Source organism: Carettochelys insculpta, chromosome 14 (assembly GCF_033958435.1).
Source record: "Carettochelys insculpta isolate YL-2023 chromosome 14, ASM3395843v1, whole genome shotgun sequence".
NCBI lineage: Eukaryota > Metazoa > Chordata > Testudines > Carettochelyidae > Carettochelys > Carettochelys insculpta.
In genome coordinates this window covers 39,948,169-39,967,596 of record NC_134150.1, presented here as the reverse complement: position 1 = coordinate 39,967,596, position 19,428 = coordinate 39,948,169, and the positions used below count along the sequence as shown (strand labels likewise).

General features: G+C 48.4%; 1 protein-coding gene across 2 annotated transcripts in view; it reads left to right on the top strand.

The window, feature by feature from the left end:
• FBXO31 (F-box protein 31) overlaps positions 1 to 19,428 on the top strand; it is a 48,285-nt gene that overhangs the window by 8,632 nt on the left and 20,225 nt on the right. The window contains exons 2-6 of one of the 2 annotated variants that reach the window (XM_075008349.1): positions 1,658 to 1,729; positions 4,406 to 4,492; positions 13,614 to 13,690; positions 16,048 to 16,215; positions 16,998 to 17,072. In XM_075008349.1, the coding sequence (XP_074864450.1) occupies positions 1,658 to 1,729; positions 4,406 to 4,492; positions 13,614 to 13,690; positions 16,048 to 16,215; positions 16,998 to 17,072 (479 nt within the window). The remainder of the gene's footprint in view (positions 1 to 1,657; positions 1,730 to 4,405; positions 4,493 to 13,613; positions 13,691 to 16,047; positions 16,216 to 16,997; positions 17,073 to 19,428) is intronic. The other variant, XM_075008350.1, reaches the window with a different exon arrangement.

Genomic DNA, 19,428 nt, shown 5'->3' with positions numbered 1-19,428 from the left:
ATTTTTACCCTATTCTATTGGTGTTACAGGATTTCTTTCCTTGAACTGTTTGCTAGTGCTTGTTGGCTGTGTTTAATTCTTAAACTTTAATGTTTTCCTTCTGAAATGGTGGTTGACTATCATTTCCTGTTAAAGTTGCCTTTAAAATTTTAAAAAGGCTTTTAAGGTACCTGGATTACTGATGATGTATTGAAAACAGAACAATGAAGGGTACCTGTGAAGAAAAGAATCCATTTGTCTGATTTTTTTTTTTTGCAAGTGTATTGCATATGCAGACACCTTACATCAGGGGTGGGAAATAATTTTTGATGGCTGGGGGGGAGCTCCAAGATTTTGGTAAGTGGTCAAAGGGTCACACTTTTCTATGGAGGGTGGGGGTCTAGGATGGTGGTTGGGTGCAGAGGAAGCTTGGGGTAGGGGATTGGGGTACAGGAGAGTCTGGTGTTTGAGAGGGAGTTTGGTGACCTGGGGCAAGGGATTGGGGTACAGGAGGGGGTATGGATGTGCAAGGGGTGTAGGAGGAGGTGCAGAGTCTGGGAGGGAGTTGTGAACTGGGGCAGTGGAATGCAGAGGGTTTGGGTGGTGACCTGGCACAGGGAGTTGGGGAAGGGAGGGTCTGGGGTGCCAGAGAGAAGCTGTGGCTGAGAGATGCTTACCTAGGTGATTCCCAGCCAGCACCCCAGCCGGACCCTGAGGCAGGCTCCCTGCCTGCTGCAGCCCCAAGCAGCTCAAAGTAGCTGGAGGCTCCCTCCACATGCCTCTCTGCGCCACATGTCTCTTGTAGGGGCAAGGGAGGTGGGAAGAATTCACCTGGTGCCCTCCCAGTCCAATAATTACAGCTCCTATTGTCCGGTTTCTGGCTACTAGCTGCCATGTTTGGGCGGAGGTGGTGGGCTGGGAAAGTGAGCATGCAAAGTCTCACCCACCACCTTCACAAGGGATGTGGGGCACCTAGAGAGACTGACGGCTGTTTTGAGCAGCTTTGGACTGCAGCAGGTAGGGAGTATGCCTTGGGGTCCTGGCAGGGCAGGCTGCAGGCCAGATTTGGCCCGTGGGCTGTATCTTGGCCACCCCGAATTACTTTCTCTTGACAGTTTGGGGCCATGAAGTAGGCCTGTTTTACAATAATTTTAGCTGTAGATCTTGAATACTCTGAAATGTGGCCTTTTCCCTTGAACGTTAATAAACACTTTGGCTTGTTGGATAGATCAGCAGGAATAAATAACTACAGTTGCAGTGATGGTTTGCTCTACTGATAAGATGGGTTTGGATGGGTCATTTTGGATGGGTCATTTTCCCCACTTCATGGTGCCATCTATTTTAGGTGTAACTCTCAGTAATTTACCAGCAAGGACTTGTCACAATGTGTTGAAAGCAGCCATTCATCACTTGTAAAATGTATTAGGGAATCTAGTCTGGAAAGAAATGCCACTCATCTTTCCTCCTCGTGCTTCTGGAAAACGGCGACATGATTATATGTAAATAAATAAGCAATTTGCTTGATTGTTCTTTGAGTAAAATACATTGGGTTGAATTTGAGGCAGCCAAAATTTTTGCTACAGTTGTAGGAAGCCTGGAGTTCTGTGGGCAGTCCAAGCCTTTTTGCAAGATCACATGTTATATTTTCTCTTCAACCTCTTCTGTCTTGCCATTGCAGAGTATGGTGTCTGTGAGAACTTGCGGAAACTGGAGATCACAGGAGTTTCCTGTCGAGATGTGTATGCCAAACGTAAGTGAAGTCAGTGCAGGTTTGTATGTGCCTGTTCTTGTTTGGTTCCAGTTTTTTAAACTGCATTTTCACTGAGTATTTATTAGTCTGTTTCTTGGCACAGATTGTAATGAGGTTGAGTCCCATACCATTTTAACACCAGACAGATGTCACGAATTGCTGTTGTTTCTCCATATTACTTTGACTAGAAGAACCCATGGAGTCTGAGGATTTTTGGAAATAGATATTGGTTTGTGGCTAGAGTATTAGCAATTGGTTGCTGCTCACCCACATATGAGGAGAAGTGTTTTTAACCTGTCTGTAGGATTTTAAAAGTACAAGTTGACCTTAAAACTGGAACACTCTTGTCCAGCAACATCCATGGTTCAGCTGGACCATGGATGGTTCAGGACCAGAAAGTCTCAGGGCTGGGGCCGAGGCCAGAGCAGCGGCTGGCAGCCTGGCTGGGGCCAGACCTGGAGATTTCTGAGTGCTGGAGCGTCTTGGCAGCCTCAAGAGTACAGAGTCCCAGGGGAGCGGGAGGCTGGGGGCTTCCTGGGGGCTTCCTGGGGCAGAAGCTTTGGATCTCCCCTGGTCCAGCAAACTCTGTTGTTGGGGACCTGTCCGATCCTGACTGTGCTAGACCAGGGAAATGCAACCTGTGTCTTCCAAATTTTACCCCTTTTAGGTCTGGCCAATGGGTAACCTGTATTCGTTAGAGCAGGTATTATCTTTGCATGGTCTTCGGACGTAATGTTCCACTCCCTTCCCCCAGTGTAATTGCCTTCTGTTCACCATTCCTGTGCGTTGAGTGCCCCTTACAAATGATTCTTGACTATCTCTTGCTACTTGAAGACCACAAAGGGGGATGGAGAGGTTATCTGTTCCTTTGCTCCCATCACCTGCTCCTGACGTTTCACACTGCCTCCTGCAGGAGAAGTAAGACCCAACTTTGTTGGGTCTTCACAGAAGTGCCAACACTTTTTCTCCAGGGCCTATCTCCAAATAAGCAGCTGCAGCCCATACGTGCAAGGCTGCCGCTTGCATGTAAGTGCTTTACAGATGCAAACTCCTTGGTCATCACAAGCCCCCTGGAAGGTGGGTGAGTTTCACCCTTTTTACAGTGGGAGGATTCAAGGCGGTGTCAGCAGATTAGAGACTGACTCTGAACTGGAATTTGGATATCAGAGTCCCCTGCTTGGCAAGATCAAGCTGCCCTCTTGTGCTAACTGGTCAGAGACTATATAACCAGAGTCCTGCATTCATGAATTGATCGGTCCTTGCTGCCAAAATCAAGACCCATGGGTTTCATGGGTCTCAACGGCTGATGCTTAATCCATCTAAAAGGGGATGGAACAACCTAGGGTTCTTAGGAGATCACTAGTGACAACCCATCAGCTCCAGTGAGATTCCAAGGCCCTTTACAAGAAGCACTTGACTTTGTAGATCACCAGAGTGAGAACCCTGATTGTGTTTTGCCAGCCACAGGATGTCTGGCTCCATTCAAATGGACTTGGTACTTTATCTTCCTGTTAGAGGTGGTGGTGGCCTGGTGCACAGAACCTTGTGTGGAGAGCCAGGAATCCTGAATTCTGCTCCTAGCTCTGAGAATGTTGCCGTGTGGCCTTGGCCCAAGTAACATCACTGCCCTGTGCCTTGGTTTCCCTGTCTGTAAAACAAGAATGGCACCACTTATTTCCTTGACACACCGCTCAGAGCAGCTCGAGTAAATGTGATGCTTTAAAAATAGGGAAACCTCAGTCATTTCAGACCCCTTCTGGCTGGGCAGTATGGCTTTCATCACAGAATAGTGTTAGTTACGAATGGTCTATCAATTATATATCACATATGATCCTATTTTTGCAACTTTTCCCACTGTATCTTTCCTCTTCACAGCACTTCTTAATAAGTTAGTCTCCTTGCACTGCAGTAGACCCTTGGTGAGCATTTAGCACCATAGGACATAGTGTTTTACCTGCAGAAACCATGCTTTAGCCCCTGTTCCATTTCTATACAAATATTCTCTTACTGTACATCTGGTAACTGGAATCCTGACCTGTGCAGTTTCTCTAGACCTCTGCAGAGTCTGAACACTTGTCAGCTCGTTCTGCCTTTCCTGAACCTTACCCTGGTTTGCAGGGATGTGAAATCCTTGGCTTGTGGTCAGCTGAGATTCAGCAAATATCTGTTTACAGACTTACTGGTACTTTCCTGCTCAGCTTTCCTGAAAGGATTGCCTGGTGGTGTGCTCTCATTCTCTGGTGTCACGCAGGATTCTTTAGTCACAGCAAAATTTGTTTGGGACCGTTGGCAGAATTCAGGGTGGACAGTGCACGCAATGAAGGTTTGTTCTGCACGCTACACTCGGACAATGGGGGGGAAAAAGCCAAACCCAAGATCTTGGAGGGCATAATGAAACAGATACTACATGGTGTTTTGTAAACAGATAGCTGGACTGAGATATGAAAAGAGCAAAAAACCTTTGCTTGCTCTTGTCATGCCTAGACCGAGAGAAACTCGGAACGTGTCGTTACGTTGGTAATTTATGTGGGAATTGTAAGTGTCGAATTCTTCTTAGTGGTTGATCTGGGCTGGGGTCTAGAGCAGTGTGCCTTCTCTGCTTGGTTCTGATTCACATTGTGGGATGCTCAGAGGGGAATCGGCTTCTCTGGTACTTACCCTGCTATGTCTGTCCAGGTATAAACCCACGAGTGAAGTCGGGGCGTTTTATGAAAATCCTTCCCGACTACGAGCACATGGAGTACAGAGATGTTTACACCTGCCGTACGTACCTCCGTTAGCTGACGCTTTCTGCACGGAGCACGCACGAGGCGCTGCATGGTGTGTGACGTTACTGCAAACTAACTTCCTGGGGCAGAGAAAGAGGAGTGCGCATCACCCAGGCTTTCCCATGGCTGGGCTCTCGTGTGCTTTGAGGTGACACTTTAGGCAGCATGGCCAATGGCAACATAGATGTGGTGGAGCTCACCCTGCTGGTGGTGTGCTGGGAATTAGCAGACCACCCTCTCCATGGTTTGTGCTAGTGGAAACTAACGAGGCACAGGTAGCAGATCCTTTCCAAAGCAGTGGGCTTGGGTGTGCTGTGAAGACGATGCTTTTCAGCTTGCTGCTAAGGGGAGGAGGAGAAGTGCTCCTATTGTTCTTGGGACCAACTCTGCCAGGGTCCATCCAGTCCCAGAAATGTCACTAATAGGCTCTATTCAGTGGGCCGCATCCAGTACAAACTGTATGGGCCTCAGCTGTGCCCTGACTGGGCCACAAGTTGAAAATCACTGTCCTAGATTATGTCCCTGTGGACGACTTGAAGAGTCATCCCTGCCTGCACCCAAGAAGAAGATAACCTTTAACGCTCATGTTCCTAGCTTTGTCTTAACTGCTGCTAGTTCTGCAACTTTCCCATAAATTCCTCTGAACTGGGATAGCTCAGTGGTTTGAGCATTGGCCTGCTAAACCCAGTGTTGTGCAGCCAATCCTTGAGGGGGCCATTTAGGGATCTGGGGCAAAAAGATTAAAAAAAAACAACCTGTTAGGGATGGTGATAGGTCCTGCTGTGAGTGTGGTGTGATCTCTCAAGATCCCTTCCAGTTCTGAGATTGTTATACATAGTCACCTCTCGCTGGTATGTAGGTGGGAGATCACTGGACTTATAGCAGCTGAGGTCTATGTGAGGCCCATCATTTACAAAGGGGAATTCCTTCTTGCTTCCCCTCATCCTCCAGCAAACTAAAAGGAACTCAGGATTTTTATTTAATCCCAACAAAGAAGTTTCATAAGAATAGCCATGTCATGGCCTGAGTCACAGAGAGCCCCTTGAGACTGTCACTTGATGGGCTGACCGTAACACCAAGTCCACTGGCCTGCCCTCTGCCCCATCACCCTCTCCTGCTGAGCCAGAGTATGTGGTCTACCCCAGCAAAGGCACAGAGTTGGGGGGAGGTCACAGCCCACAGTAGAACAGCTCAGCTCTGGGAAAGCTCAGTCGCAGGGACTTGACGTGGCTCCCAGGTGCACCGTCCCAGTGGGACCAGAATCCCCAATAAATCTCTCTCTCAGTCTACATAAATGTTTCATACAGAACAAGCTCGTAAGGTGTTTGTCCCCTTTATCAATGAAAGAGAGATGCACAGCTGTTGTTCCTCCCAGATAACAGTTATTTACATTGGCTTTATTGGTAAACAAAAGTGATTTTATTCTGTATGGAAAGTAGGATTTCAGTGGTTTCAAGTGAAAACAAACAGATCAAAGTAAGTTAGAAAGCAAAATAAAACAAACTATGCCAGTTAAACTAGTCGCATGTAGGCCGTGTCTACGCTAGCCCCAAACTTCGAAATGGCCACGCAAATGGCCATTTCGAAGCTTACTAATGAAGCGCTGAAATGCATATTCAGCACTTCATTAGCATGCAGGCGGCTGTGGCACTTCGAAATTGACGCGCCTCACCACCACAGGGCTCCCATGTGGGCCATGGGAATAAGGGGACTTTGAAGTAGGCGGGATCCTTTCGAAAAGGAGCCCCGTCGGGACGAGCTGCGTGGCGGCAAGGCACGTCAATTTCGAAGTGCTGCGGCTGCCCGCATGCTAATGAAGCTCTGAATATGCATTTCAGTGCTTTATTAGTAAACTTCGAAATGGCCATTTGCATGGCCATTTTGAAGTTTGGGGCTAGTGTAGACGTAGCCGTAATGTCTTACCCTAACAGTAGTTTTAATCGTCTTTCTCACATAGTAGGCAGCATCCTGGTTTGAGCCTAATTCTTCCCACTGTTCAGTCTTAATTGTCTCCAGCAGTCATCTTGGTGGTGAGCAGGGCCTGTAGTGGTGTTCCCCAATTGCCAGCTCTCCTATTGTCTCATTCCCTGCATATAAATAGATTTTTCCCAAGGAGGGGATCCTTTGTGTTCAACTTCAATTCTCACCTTACCCACTCCCATGAAAACACCACATTCAGAAATGGGTCACAGCATCAGGTGACCTGGTCACATATCTTTGTAGGACCAACCATTCTCCAGGCTTACAGGAGAAACAAGACTATTAACCGATCATTGTCTTGAGAGCCAGGCTGTTAATTTCCTTTAGTACTGCTAATGGTCTTCTCTAACACATCTAGGTACACAAGTGGCCTTATACTTCACATACATGAATGATATATGCACACTTGGGGGATTACAAGCTCTTCAAGGATAGGTAACATGTCCCAATTTGCATAAATTATGCCTATCCTTATTCAGACGTATTTTCATAAATATATGGGGATGCAGTGTCATAGGCCAAACTGAATCTGACCAATTGTTGATCTAGCCCCATGCCATGTCTTCAGACAGCGTCAGATGCTTGAGAGGGAATGACTGGAACAGGGCAAGTATTGAGCGATCTAGCGTCTGTCCTTCAATCCCAGTTTCTGGTGGTTAGGGCGCAGAACATAGGTTTGCATCTTGGCTAATAGCCGCTGATGGAGTGATTTCCTTTAGGGAGAGATCCTGAAATATAAGCTGGATGGAATGTGAACTCTGCCAGTGTGTAAGTGAGCCCTGGGCGTTTCCGCTTATGTACGTCCTGAAAATCTGAACCTGTTTAGGAGTGAAAATTATGCTGGAGAAAAGACACCCATGACTCTGCTGCCCATGGGACTGTCACACTAAGGTTACGGATGGGGCATGGTAATAAGTAAGTTGGGAAGATGCTAATGAGGCGCTTCCATGAACATGCAGTGCCTCATTAGCATAATGGCAGCCACGTGTAATTTGAAAGTGCCAATTTCGAATTCCGCGCCGCCTGTGTAGATCGGGGCCTTTTGAAAGGACCCCCCTGGGACTTGGAAAGCGCCTTCTTCCTATTTGATTTGAGGAAGAAGGGTCTTTCGAAGTTTGTGGGATCCTTTCAAAAGGACCCTGTCTACACAGGCAGCATGCAATTTGAAAGCGGCACTTTTGAATCATGCGTGGCTGCCATTACGCTAAGGAGGTGCTGCATATTCATGGCAGCACCTCATTAGCGTCTTCCCAACTAGCTCATTACCATGACTCTTCGGAAAGGAAGGGGTAGTGTAGATATAGCCTAAGTTTCCTTGTGTGCATAGAGCTTACCGAAAATTCGGAGTGCCTGTAGTAATCTGCTGTGGTTCACTTACAGGCAGTAAATTAGGGATCACCTTGACCAAGGCACCTTCTGGTGCTGCCTGCAGTCGAGGTCCCAAGTTCTGTGCTAGAGTGAGACATGGAAAGGTTGGTGTTTTATTGGTAAACATGGCAAGCACTCTCTCTCTCTGTCTCACACTTGAGTCTCAACATCAATCGTCATTCAATAATGTTGATCCGACACTCTCCATAATTTCCAGTGGCTAAGACAATTTACCCATAAAACTATTTAAAACTCATAATTTTGCATGGAAGTAAAAAGTGTTCCCTCTGATTTTTTTCCATCCATGCGCGGAATGAATTTCATCATGTGCACCAAGGCATGCACAGCTGTGGGCTGCCAGTGGAAACACATGCTGTGGGCACTCTGCTAATCGGATGGGCGGCATTTGAATCTGTCTTGGGAGGCAGCCCAAGTGTTCAGCTTACAGGGAAATCTGGCTGTGACAATTCAAATTGATATCAATACGTGTGCGTTTTTTTAAGTCAGAATTTTCAAACTGAATTTTGCAAAGCCTGTTTAATCCATGGCCACCTTTGCTGCTACTAGAGTGTTTAGATGCCATCCCTGAGGGATGCAGTTTAAGAATCTGAATAGACCTATGGTGACATTAGGCTCCTGCTTGCCATATTCTGAGCTGAGCTGATTGATGTGATCTGTCACTTTATCTGAGAGCCATCTTTGTACTATGGGAAAGCTACAAAGTCAGCCTTTGTTGCTAAATTTCAGTCCCTGTATAGCCCTCTGCTCTCGTAGCTCACTTCTTAAGCCAGAAAACCTTTCCATATGGCTCTGAGAGCAGTAGTCATACTTCAGAGCCTGTGTTGGGCACCCCCTAGTTGAGCAGCAGCTGCAAACAAACAGTACTTTCTCTGAGAGAGTATGTAACTGTCATCATTGTTAACGCACTGAGAGAAGAATTGGAAGGCCGGAGGATCTAATGAGGTGGCATCGTGGTCCTGGAGCATGGCAGGACTCTGATCTAAGTAACGACTTGAATGAGAAACTAATTTTGCTTTGTACTGGGGGGGGGCGGGTAGGCATAAAGCCATCTCTGCCATCTCTCTGGGGGTGGTTCTCATGGTTTTTTTTCAGAGGCGGGTAATTGATCCATGATCGTTACTAAATCACTGGTGTGTGGGATTGTGGGTTCCTGGCATGCACTAACGTGTGGTATGGATGCTGTGAACTCACCTGTGCTTTGTTACTGAGAAGGTTGGGAACCACTATGGTCTTTTCTGGCAGCATGCATTGGGGCCAGAAAAGTCAGGAGAACCAGAAGGCAATCACTGCCTAGGTCCCCTTGCTGGGACAGGGGCCTGTATCCCACAGGGACCCCGACCTGGGGAGCATCTCTGTCTTTCCTGCCTCTTTGTGGGTACGAAGATCAGGGGAGCCCGTTGGAAAGATGAGGCGTGTGCTGCTTCCATTCAGAATTGAGTGAGCCGCCAGACTCCGCCCCAGTCTCTACCATCTGTCAGAATCAGAGCAGTAACTAACACCAGTTCTTGAGGGAATGGACCTCCTGGGCTGCCTGAGACAGCCACGGTAGCGCTGCAGCAGGGGGCATGTTCCTCCTCCCTGGGGGGGGGGGGGGTTGTAATCTGAGCCCAAGCCCTCACAGCAGGAAGCCCAAATGTCAGCATTCCCCCCGCCCCCCACAGACCTCCTTTAAAAACAAAAGAGAGCAAGTACCTTGGGGAAGTGCAGACCATCTGCTGTCCAACTGAAATACCTTCCCTTTCTCCAAAAGGGGTTTGTTAGCAAGTGTGGGGCGGGTGGGGCAGAGGCTACTGTTAGTGTGTGGTTTTTTTTTTGTTTTTTTAAAAGACTGCTCAGGTTGCAGGTTCTGTCTGGGAACAGTCTATTCCCATTCAGCTGATTGGGGAATTTTCTGGCTCTGAACAGCTGTTTATAAGCTGTTCACGTTACCGGGGAGAGAAGAGCGTCTAAGTCTGACTGCTCAGTTGGGTTTGGCTGCCACTGGTAGGCCGAACAGATTTTTATCCCTGCTTAAGGGTGATGGTGTGAGAGGTGCTGATCTGGCTGTTGGTATGACTCACCACTTTCCCTTAGCAAACACAGCCTTCCCTGAACTAATCTCTAGCTGGTTATTTATCCAGTTTATGAACCTTGTTCAATGCAAGTCTTTCCTCTTTTGAACGGGGACTCCCTTACGTTTAAAAGACTGGCATTAAGGCACAGCTGTCATTTATAGCATTAGTCTGGAAGATGACCGAATGAAAGAGCTCTTCTCCCTCCAGTTCAGTGTTTTCTGTGTTCACTAAATTAACACCAGGTTTTCAATTCTAATCTTTAAAGCTCCTGGCCTTTTATCAGCTGTATGCAAGCAGGGTGGAGCAGACAGCGAGCAGCAAGTAAGGTTTCTTGTGCATAGAGGGGGTGTGTGTGGTAATGGCACTGAGACTCAATTTTAAACCCAATCCACTTTGTATTCGTCATGCAGTTTGTAATTTGTGCTTCGCTCCATGGGCTGAGTGAATTAAGGCCGGTCATTCTTCTTCAGTGTCAGTGTCACCTGAGTTCTTCCCTAGCATGCGACTCCTTGAGATTTCAACAGTCCTCTTCAGTGTCCTTGACCCCAAGTATGGCTCTCGGTTATGGCATTTAAATAGTGATATTATTCCTGTGTGCTTCTATACGGGTACTGTTTAACACAAACGTTTTGGGTTTAAACTCCTCCAGTAACAGGATTCCCTCCAGTTCCGTCTGGCCTAGTTAGTCAGTGAATACTTCCAGGATGGCAGTGTGATTTTTATTTTATTTTATTTTTTTTTAAAATAGAAGTGTGGTGGCTTGGTGCCAGTGGGAGGCAGGCATATCTGTTTCTGGCCTTTGCCTTCAGACCAAAGCCTTTAGAACCAGGCAGTTAAACAGACAGAGCAGAGCTAACTCTGGTGCCCTGTGAAGGCTCATGTGTAAAAGCTTTTTGCAGAAAATTGTGACTGTGGGTCAGAGAACAAGGCCAGAAGAACTCTTGTGATCATTTATCCACCTGCCTGCCGAACACAGGGCAGAGACCTGCCTCAAAATAATTCCTAAAGCAGATCTTTTAGAAAGCATCCCTCATGGTTTAAAAGCTTGTCAGCAATGGAGAATCCATTGCAACCACTGGTAAATTGTTCCATTGGTGGATCATTGTCTGAATATTTCTAGCTTTGACTTGCAGCTGTTGGGTAGCAGCCGACCTTTCTCCATTAGTCTGAAGAGCCTAGCAGAGAAATATTCGGTTTTCCATGTAGATACTTACAGACTGTGATCAAGATACTTCTTAACTTCCTTTAAGCTAAATAGATTGAGTTCCTTAGGCTTATCATTAGAAGGCAGGTTTTCTCATCCCTACTCCTTTTCATGGCTTTTCTCTCAGCCTTCACCAATTTACCACCACTCTTCTTCCATTATGAACACAAGAACTCAGCACTGTATTCTAGCTGCCAAACACGGAGGTAAAGTAACTTCTCTAGTCCTACAATGATATGGTTGCCTGCAATGGAGAGGGCTGGATGCGGTGACTCATGAGGTTCCATTTAGTCCTGTGTCCTTTGTTCACATTAGACCATTGTATGTGTAAAACTCATTGTGATGGGGTAAATCACAGAAGTACTCCTAGATGGGGATGGAGCTGATTGTGCCACTGACACCTGCTTTCCTGCTCCCTGGGGCTATCCGCTGCCCTTCCTGCTGGGCCAGATCCTCCATCCCTCCACAGGCAAGGCAAGGAATTGGGTTACTGCTCCCCTGCAGGGCAGCACAGACAATCAGTTCAGCTGAGGATGGGCTCCACTAGAAAGGCTCAGCACACCATCCCCCCAAACAGACCAGGACCCCAAATCAGTCAGTCTTACTCCGTGTAAAAGTTTAACACAGGGCAAGTTTATAAGGAGATCTGCCCTTGATATCAGTGAAGGTGAGGTATGCCCAGTGGTTGCTCTGCTCTAACCCCATAGGTAACAGTTATTTGCACTGGACTTGATCATAAGCAGAAGTGTTTGTATTAGGTATAAAAAGTAGGCTTTACGAGCTCGCAAATGAAAACAGTCAGATCAAAGTAAGTTACTAAATTAGTGTGAACAAAAATGCTTAGCTAGTTCTAATCCACATACAACTATTTCCCTTAACGGTGCATCTAAAGGTCTCTTTCATAAGCTGTGCTGCCTCCTAGATTGGGCTTGATCCTTCCACTATTTCATTCTTGGATGTTTCCAACAGTCCTCTAAGGTGGTAAAAAGAGGGACAGGGAGGTGTCTCCTTGCATCTGGCAACTTCCCTATTCCTTGTTTTCCCTCCCTTTTGCCAAAGGCTGGAATTCATTGTGCTTAGTTTAAATTTTTCTCACTCTGAGTGGAAAAATACCAGATCCAAAATCGGTTTCAGCATCAGGTGACCTGCTACATGTCTTTCTAGGACCAACCACAGTTCAGGCTTGCAGAACAAACAGGGCTATTAACAGGTCATTGATTTGATCGCTGAGCCATCCAGGTTCCCAGGCATCAGATATTGCCCTCCTGAGCACAGTTAGAATTATAAACAGATCCACACTTTGTATTTCTAACTTCACATGCAAGAATAATATAAGCACAAAATTAGGATCTACATGTTCAGCAGATTGTAACATTAAAATATGTGTTATGTGAGGTGCTTAGGCTAAAGCATTTAAGTTATGCATATTCATATTCATAAACCAGTTTTCATAGAGCCTGTGGTTGTGTGACACCCTTATTATGGCTTAGCTGGTGCTTTTGAATCAGAGATGAATAGCCTCTGTATTCTCCATGCAAGACAGGCATATGACATAGAGGATGCTTTCAGTTCCTTATGACTTCTTTGTATGGTTTGGCCATGTTCAAAAAAATTACTTGTGTTTCCAGCTTGCGGAAAACTTCACTTTTGCCCCCTTCTTGGATAGGCTTTAAACATTAAATAGCTCAGAGGTAAAGATCCAAAGTTCAAGATAAGCTAAAGCACATGATGCTTTGGAGCAGCTCTGAGGAAATGTAGTAACCCACTGAGATTTTGCTAAGGTTTTTTGTACGTTTTGAATTTGTAGTGACACCTCATCTTCTGGGTGTTGCTCTCAGGGACTCAGTGACATGTATGCTGCTAGCTGCTCATCTTAGAAGCTGGATCAGAGGAGGATCAGGTGCTCAAGGGGAGGCAGGGGGCTCTGTGGACAAGAAGGAGATGCTCTCTTACAGCGAACGCTGTTTGCTTTCCCTGGTCTGCCCAACTTGTATGTTCCTGACTCATTCCCACTGCCCTTCCCTTCACACCTGTATGGAATTGGAAGCATCTGGTGTCAAACATCTTGCTTGCGGTCAGGGAACTGAATAGCTTGTATGTGTAGGCTCCAGCAGAGCATGTGATATCTATCAACAGAGCTGAATGAGAGGCTTTTCTGATAGAAAGCTGTTTGCTAGTCGAGTCTTTGGATCTCTGCCTCCATAAATCCATGAAAAGCTAGCTCTTGCCATGGCTGGGAGCGAAGCTGTATAGCAGAATAGTGTGTGTTTGTAGTAGGCTTTGTGGGACAGCTTCTTAAGTCTTCAGAATTGGCCCCTCTCACCGAGGTTGGGAGAATTTGGAGTCTCTCTCCTATCCGCACAGTAAGGACCTTGTTTGAGGGAGTGTCAATCGACAGTCTGCAGTTTAATGGCAGCTTCCTCCTCGCCCCTCAATTCCCTCTTGCCGTGTTCACTTGGAAATGTCATGCTCTGTCTCCTGTTCCCTAGTGCTGCACCGTTACCGACACATCTTGGGACTGTGGCAGCCGGATATTGGGCCGTACGGGGGACTGCTGAACGTGGTGGTGAGTACGGAGACATCTCTGATGCCTGTTGCCTCAGCTTCTCCCCACATTCCATTTCCGTTTTAAAACTTTTCTGCTTCCACCTTTGGCGCAAGGTGGCATTCGCTGAGTTGCATTAGAAAGACTTTGGTAGAGGCGGTCCAAATGTGGGTCACTTGGCTGCATTTTAGCGTCGTTGCAATGGTACGTGAAATGTTTGCACGCATAGCAGCTGGTCCCTGGAGAGCAGTACAACAGAGATAAGGATACTGATGGGCCCCATCCGACGCCAGGGAGTTCACTGGGACTCTTTCCAGTGACTGGAGTGAGTTTTGGGGCAGGGCCATCCAGAGATCAAGTGCAGAGGAGCGGAAGAGTGGCTGAATGTCATTTGCCTCTCTGGATTTAGGATTACTGGGGTTAGTCCGAGAGGCTGAGGACAGAGACTTGCTTGATGCCCTCTGGTATCTTCTGCACCAAGACTTGTATCGCTTAACATACTCAACCCATTTTTAGGCTTTGGCCGCTGCATGATGAGAGTAACCCAAGGGTCTCTTGTAGAAATACGTTCCAGAGCCTGATACCAGGGCATCTGGCTGCACCAAAGCTCCAGGAGGGGTGTACGGAACATGGCAAATAGAGCAAACCATGCCATCTCTCACTCACTGTGCCTGGCGGTCAGATATCTAGGGTTGCCCCAAAGATGGGGTTACGTCCCTGACCATGTTGGCAAATGGCCATCAGTGGACCTGTCCTCCATGAACTTATCTTTTGTTGTGATTTCTGCCATCACAACATCCCGCTGCAATGAGTCCCCTGGTTAGTTGTTTAGCTGGTGAAGACACTGCAGTGCTGATCGCTCATGTGGCAGAATATTTATGCTCCACAGCTGCTCAGCTGTTATGGGGTGAGACACTGCTGAGGTTTGCAGCAAGAGGGGCTGGCTCTTTCACGCATCTTAGCAAGTGAAGGGGATCATTGCTTTCCTTGCTGGCAGTGAGTCATAGCATGCAGCAATTCAGCATCATCCAAAAGCCAGGCGTAATCAAGGAGACTAGAAATTCTCTCTGTAAGAAAATCACTAGCAGCATGAACTCATCACAGACCAATTGGAGCTTGACTAACCTCAGCATAATCTCACTCTCCAGAGCCCTGTGCGTGTCTTGCACCGAGCGGCTTGCAGTAACAGATGTGAATGCTTATCCCATGAGGCAAAGCTCTGCAAGGCAGGAGTGGGGAACTGTTTTTGGGTCAGGGCCACTAACCCACAAAAAATAAATGGAGAGCCCCACAGAAGTGAGGAGAGACGAAAACAGCCCCTCCAACCTTCACTGACATGGTCCCCACCTGAGATATCTCACTCCCCTTCATGCTCCAGTCCTATGGGAGGAGGAGGGAGTTGGTGGAGGGAGGTCTGAGGTTCAGGGCTTCCCTCAGGCCAGGGCCTGGGGCTAGTCCACTTTGTGGCCCCCTGGTTCTGCGGTGGGGCTAAAATGAGGAGTGGTTCAGAGGGGGCGGGAGCTCGCTGAGGAGCCAGATAGAGTGAAGGGTCTGACCAGGAGGTGGGGTGCTGGGGGGGGTGGGGTCTGGGTCTGGGAGTTCTTGGCAGGAGGTTGCATGCAGCGGAGGGGAGAGGGTCTGAGTGGAGGTGAGAGTGCAGGGATGGAGCAGGAGGGGTCTTAGTGAGGGTCTGGACAGGAGGGCATACAGGACTGCGCTGAGGGGGCAGAGGCCGTGTGGGTGGGGTCGGGGGGGGCGGGTACATGAGGGAGACTGGGGGGCACTCATCTGCACCGCCTTCCGAGCACGCAGATGGCTCAGTGCCCCCCTGCCACCCTGGCTGCTCTCATTGGCCATGATTCTGCCTGCTGGGAGGTTGGAGGGGTGATGCCTCCAAATCAGTGGTTTCCTGCTCTGCCATTCCAGCAGCCAGGCAGGAAGGGTAACAGCAGAGTGCAGAGCTGCTTCCTCCTCCCGGCCAGGCCGAAGCCATGGGCTGAATCTGGCCTTACCTCGTCTGGATTCAGCTAGTGAGGCTTCCCCCTACCCCACAGAGGGGAGCTGGTGCTTGGGCTGCAGCACCAAGGTGGGCTCCTCAATGCAGGGGAGAGGGGTCCGGGTCCAGGCAAGCCTCATGGGCCGGAGTTTTCCCACCCCTGCTGTTGAGGATGGTTCTTCCCCCCCCTTCTGGAAGCTGCACTGTGTCTCATTGGTCTGGGCTCTGGAAGCGCACCTGATGGCTGAGAGCAGCTCGCTGCCCTGGCGAGAGCCACCTCGCTCCATAGCTGGGGAGGTTCTGGGCAGGAGGTAGCAGCTGGTGCCCCATGACTGAAGGATGGGGGAGCGTTGATTCCGTTTGCTTCTCTGCCTCTTCACAGGTGGATGGCCTGTTTATCATTGGCTGGATGTACTTACCCCCTCATGACCCTCATGTGGATGATCCAATGAGATTCAAGCCCCTTTTCCGGATTCACTTAATGGAGAGGAAATCTGCGACCGTCGAGTGTATGTACGGCCACAAGGGGCCCCACAACGGCCATATCCAGGTGAGCTCCATCCCACACTGCTCTCCCCTTCCCACCCATGGGTAAGTCTGGCTGCTTGTCCTGGGCACCGGGAACTGAGGAATAGTTTGTATTCCCTGGGGTTGTAAATAGTGGAAAAGAACGTAAAGTCTCTCCTGGGATGGGTCATACACAAGGCTTTGCTCTGAGCATCTGCTCAGTTGGCTTGGGTGAGTGACTGCTGGAGATCATCTCCTGGTCAGCTCTGACCTCGAGGCTGATAACAGGTTGAGGCCTTGCTTTCAGTCATGCCCCGGCATTGGTGGGGATGGATCAGCCAGTCTGGTGGTCACCACTGTGGGCAAGTCAAAAGAAGAGTGAAATAGATAATCCCATGCACTGACATGTCCCAAGCGTGCACCGTGACTGGTCATCCCATGTAGGTGGCTGGGAGAGGCTACCTGAGCTAAGCCATGGGTTAGGTGGGATGTTTAAGGAACAAACTCGAGGGAGATCCTCCTTTTTGAAACAAGAGGCTTAAATACAGAAGGCAGCTTGAAATTGGGATTCTCCACTGGAACGATCCACATTTGCTGCTTTTCCCTGGCACGTGGAGCTGCTGAGTAAGGAGATCAAATCGCTAAGTCTCCGTTATCCCAGCAGTTACCTATTAAGTCTCGTCAGCGCACCCAGGAGTCATTGGTAAAATGAGTAAATCTTGCCTCCGGCATGTCGCATTAAGCTTCGGTTTGGGGTGGCATTTATGTGGCTCCATCCATCTGCTTCTAACTTGAACTCACTGGCTCCCTCCCCAATAACTGCAGATCGTAAAGAGGGACGAGTTCTCCACGAAATGCAACCAGACAGATCACCATCGAATGTCAGGAGGAAGGCAAGAGGTAACTGCATTCCTTCCAGCCTGGCTGGGAAGCCTGTCACTTGCATGTCTCTCTAAGGCTACGTCTACACGTGCACCCAACTTCGAAATAGCTTATTTCGATGTTGCGACATCGAAATAGGCTATTTCGATGAATAACGTCTACACGTCCTCCAGGGCTGGCAACGTCGATGTTCAACTTCGACGTTGCTCAGCCCAACATCGAAATAGGCACAGCGAGGGAACGTCTACACGCCAAAGTAGCACACATCGAAATAAGGGAGCCAGGCACAGCTGCAGACAGGGTCACGGGGCGGACTCAACAGCAAGTCGCTCCCTTAAAGGGCCCCTCCCAGACACACTTTCATTAAACAGTGCAAGATACACAGAGCCAACAACTAGTTGCAGACCCTGTATATGCAGCACGGACCCCCAGCTGCAGCAGCAGCAGCCAGAAGCCCTGGGCTAAGGGCTGCTGCCCACGGTGACCACAGAGCCCCGCAAGGGCTGGAGAGAGAGTATCTCTCAACCCCCCAGCTGATGGCCGCCATGGAGGACCCCGCTATTTCGATGTTGCGGGACGCGGATCGTCTACACGTCCCTACTTCGATGTTGAACGTCGAAGTAGGGCGCTATTCCCATCCGCTCATGGGGTTAGCGACTTCGACGTCTCACCGCCTAACGTCGATTTCAACTTCGAAATAGCGCCCAACACGTGTAGACGTGACGGGCGCTATTTCGAAGTTACTGCCGCTACTTCGAAGTAGCGTGCACGTGTAGACGCAGCCTAAATGTGCTCTGATTAACTCTTGTTATGAGGCATAACAGGTGTGGTACTACTGTCATGTCCCAAGTCCTTGTGATCTGTGTGCTCAGGATGGGAGCTGGGATAAATGTGCTAAGACAACACCCTATGTGTAATTCAATGTGCATTGGGAAAAACAGTAATCAGTGTCAGTCCCTGTCCTTGGGGCTTCTCTAATGGAGCAAAATAATCTGTGGTTTGAATTTGCCTGAGGCAGAATTTGCAGCTGATCAAATTTACCCTCCTCATGCTGCTGCAGGGGGAGCGTCCAGCAGAGGCTGCCCTTGGGCTGCCCCATGAAAATCACCACATGCGGATGAGTGTTGTGCATCACAGGATGCAAAGGAACCTGTTCTGCCTCTGAGTAAGGCCCAGCTTCAGGAGCCCATTCATGGGGCTGGCTCAGCAGTCGGTCGATAAAACTACCTTGTTGGAAGACCTCTAATACTGGAGTATCATTGGTTGCCTTGCCGCACCAGTTACCAAACAAAACAGTGTGTGCAAGGTGGTTTTGGTCAGTGTGCCAAGCTTACAATCCTCAGCTCCCCACTCGCCTCTCAGCACATGGCAAGATGTAGTCCACAGACCTTCCTTGTTCTGCCCGTATCATGTCAGATCCCTCAGGTTACATTTTTGGCAACCCAGTGTGGAATGAGGCAAGCAGCCTTCATGCTTCACAGCACTCATGAGTTGCTGCGACTTGTGTGGTGGTAATGATCAGCCATGCCCGTGTACTTAGTTTTCCTGTAATGGTGGTAAGTGGGGCAACTTTTACTGCCATGTTGTTAAAATCTGACTCTCCAAGTTCTCATACGTGGAAGTGTTCCATCCCTGAAACTAAAAAAAGTCCAGCCCCCACCAGCAGTCTGAAGATAAAGGGCTGATATATGTAGAAGTCAGTTTTTGTTCAGTTCAGTAGCAGAACAGAATCTTAGAATCCTAGGGATGGAAGAGACCTCAAGAGATCAAGTCCAACCCCCTGCTCAAAGCAGGACCAATCCCAACTAAATTGTCCCATTGAGGGATAGAGATTGTATCATCTCTCTCAGAAACCCATTCCAGTGATTCACCACTCTCCTGATGAAATAGTTTTTCCCTAATATACAACGGAGACTTCCCCCACTGTAACTTGAGACCATTGCTCTTCATTCTGTCACTGCTGAAAACGGCCTCCCTTCGTCCTCTTTGTAATCCCTGTTCAGGAAGGTGAAGGCTGCTATCAAATCCCCACTTCACTTCTCTTCTGTGGACTAAATAAGCTTAAATCCCTCAGCCTCTCCTTGTAAGTCATGTGCTCCAGCCCCCAATAATTTTTGTTGCCCTCCAGTAGACTCTCTTGAATGCGCCCACATCCTTTTTGTAATGGGGGCCCCAGAATTGGACACACTATTCCAGATGTGGCCTCAGCGTTGCCGAATAAGGGGAGTAATCACTTCCCTAGATCTGCTGGCAATGCTTCTAGTAACACAGCCCAATGTAGCCAAGAAGGCTAATGGCACAAGAGCACACTGTTGACTTGTGTACAGCATCTCATCCACTGTAATGCCCAGGTTCTTTTCCGCAGAGCTGCTGC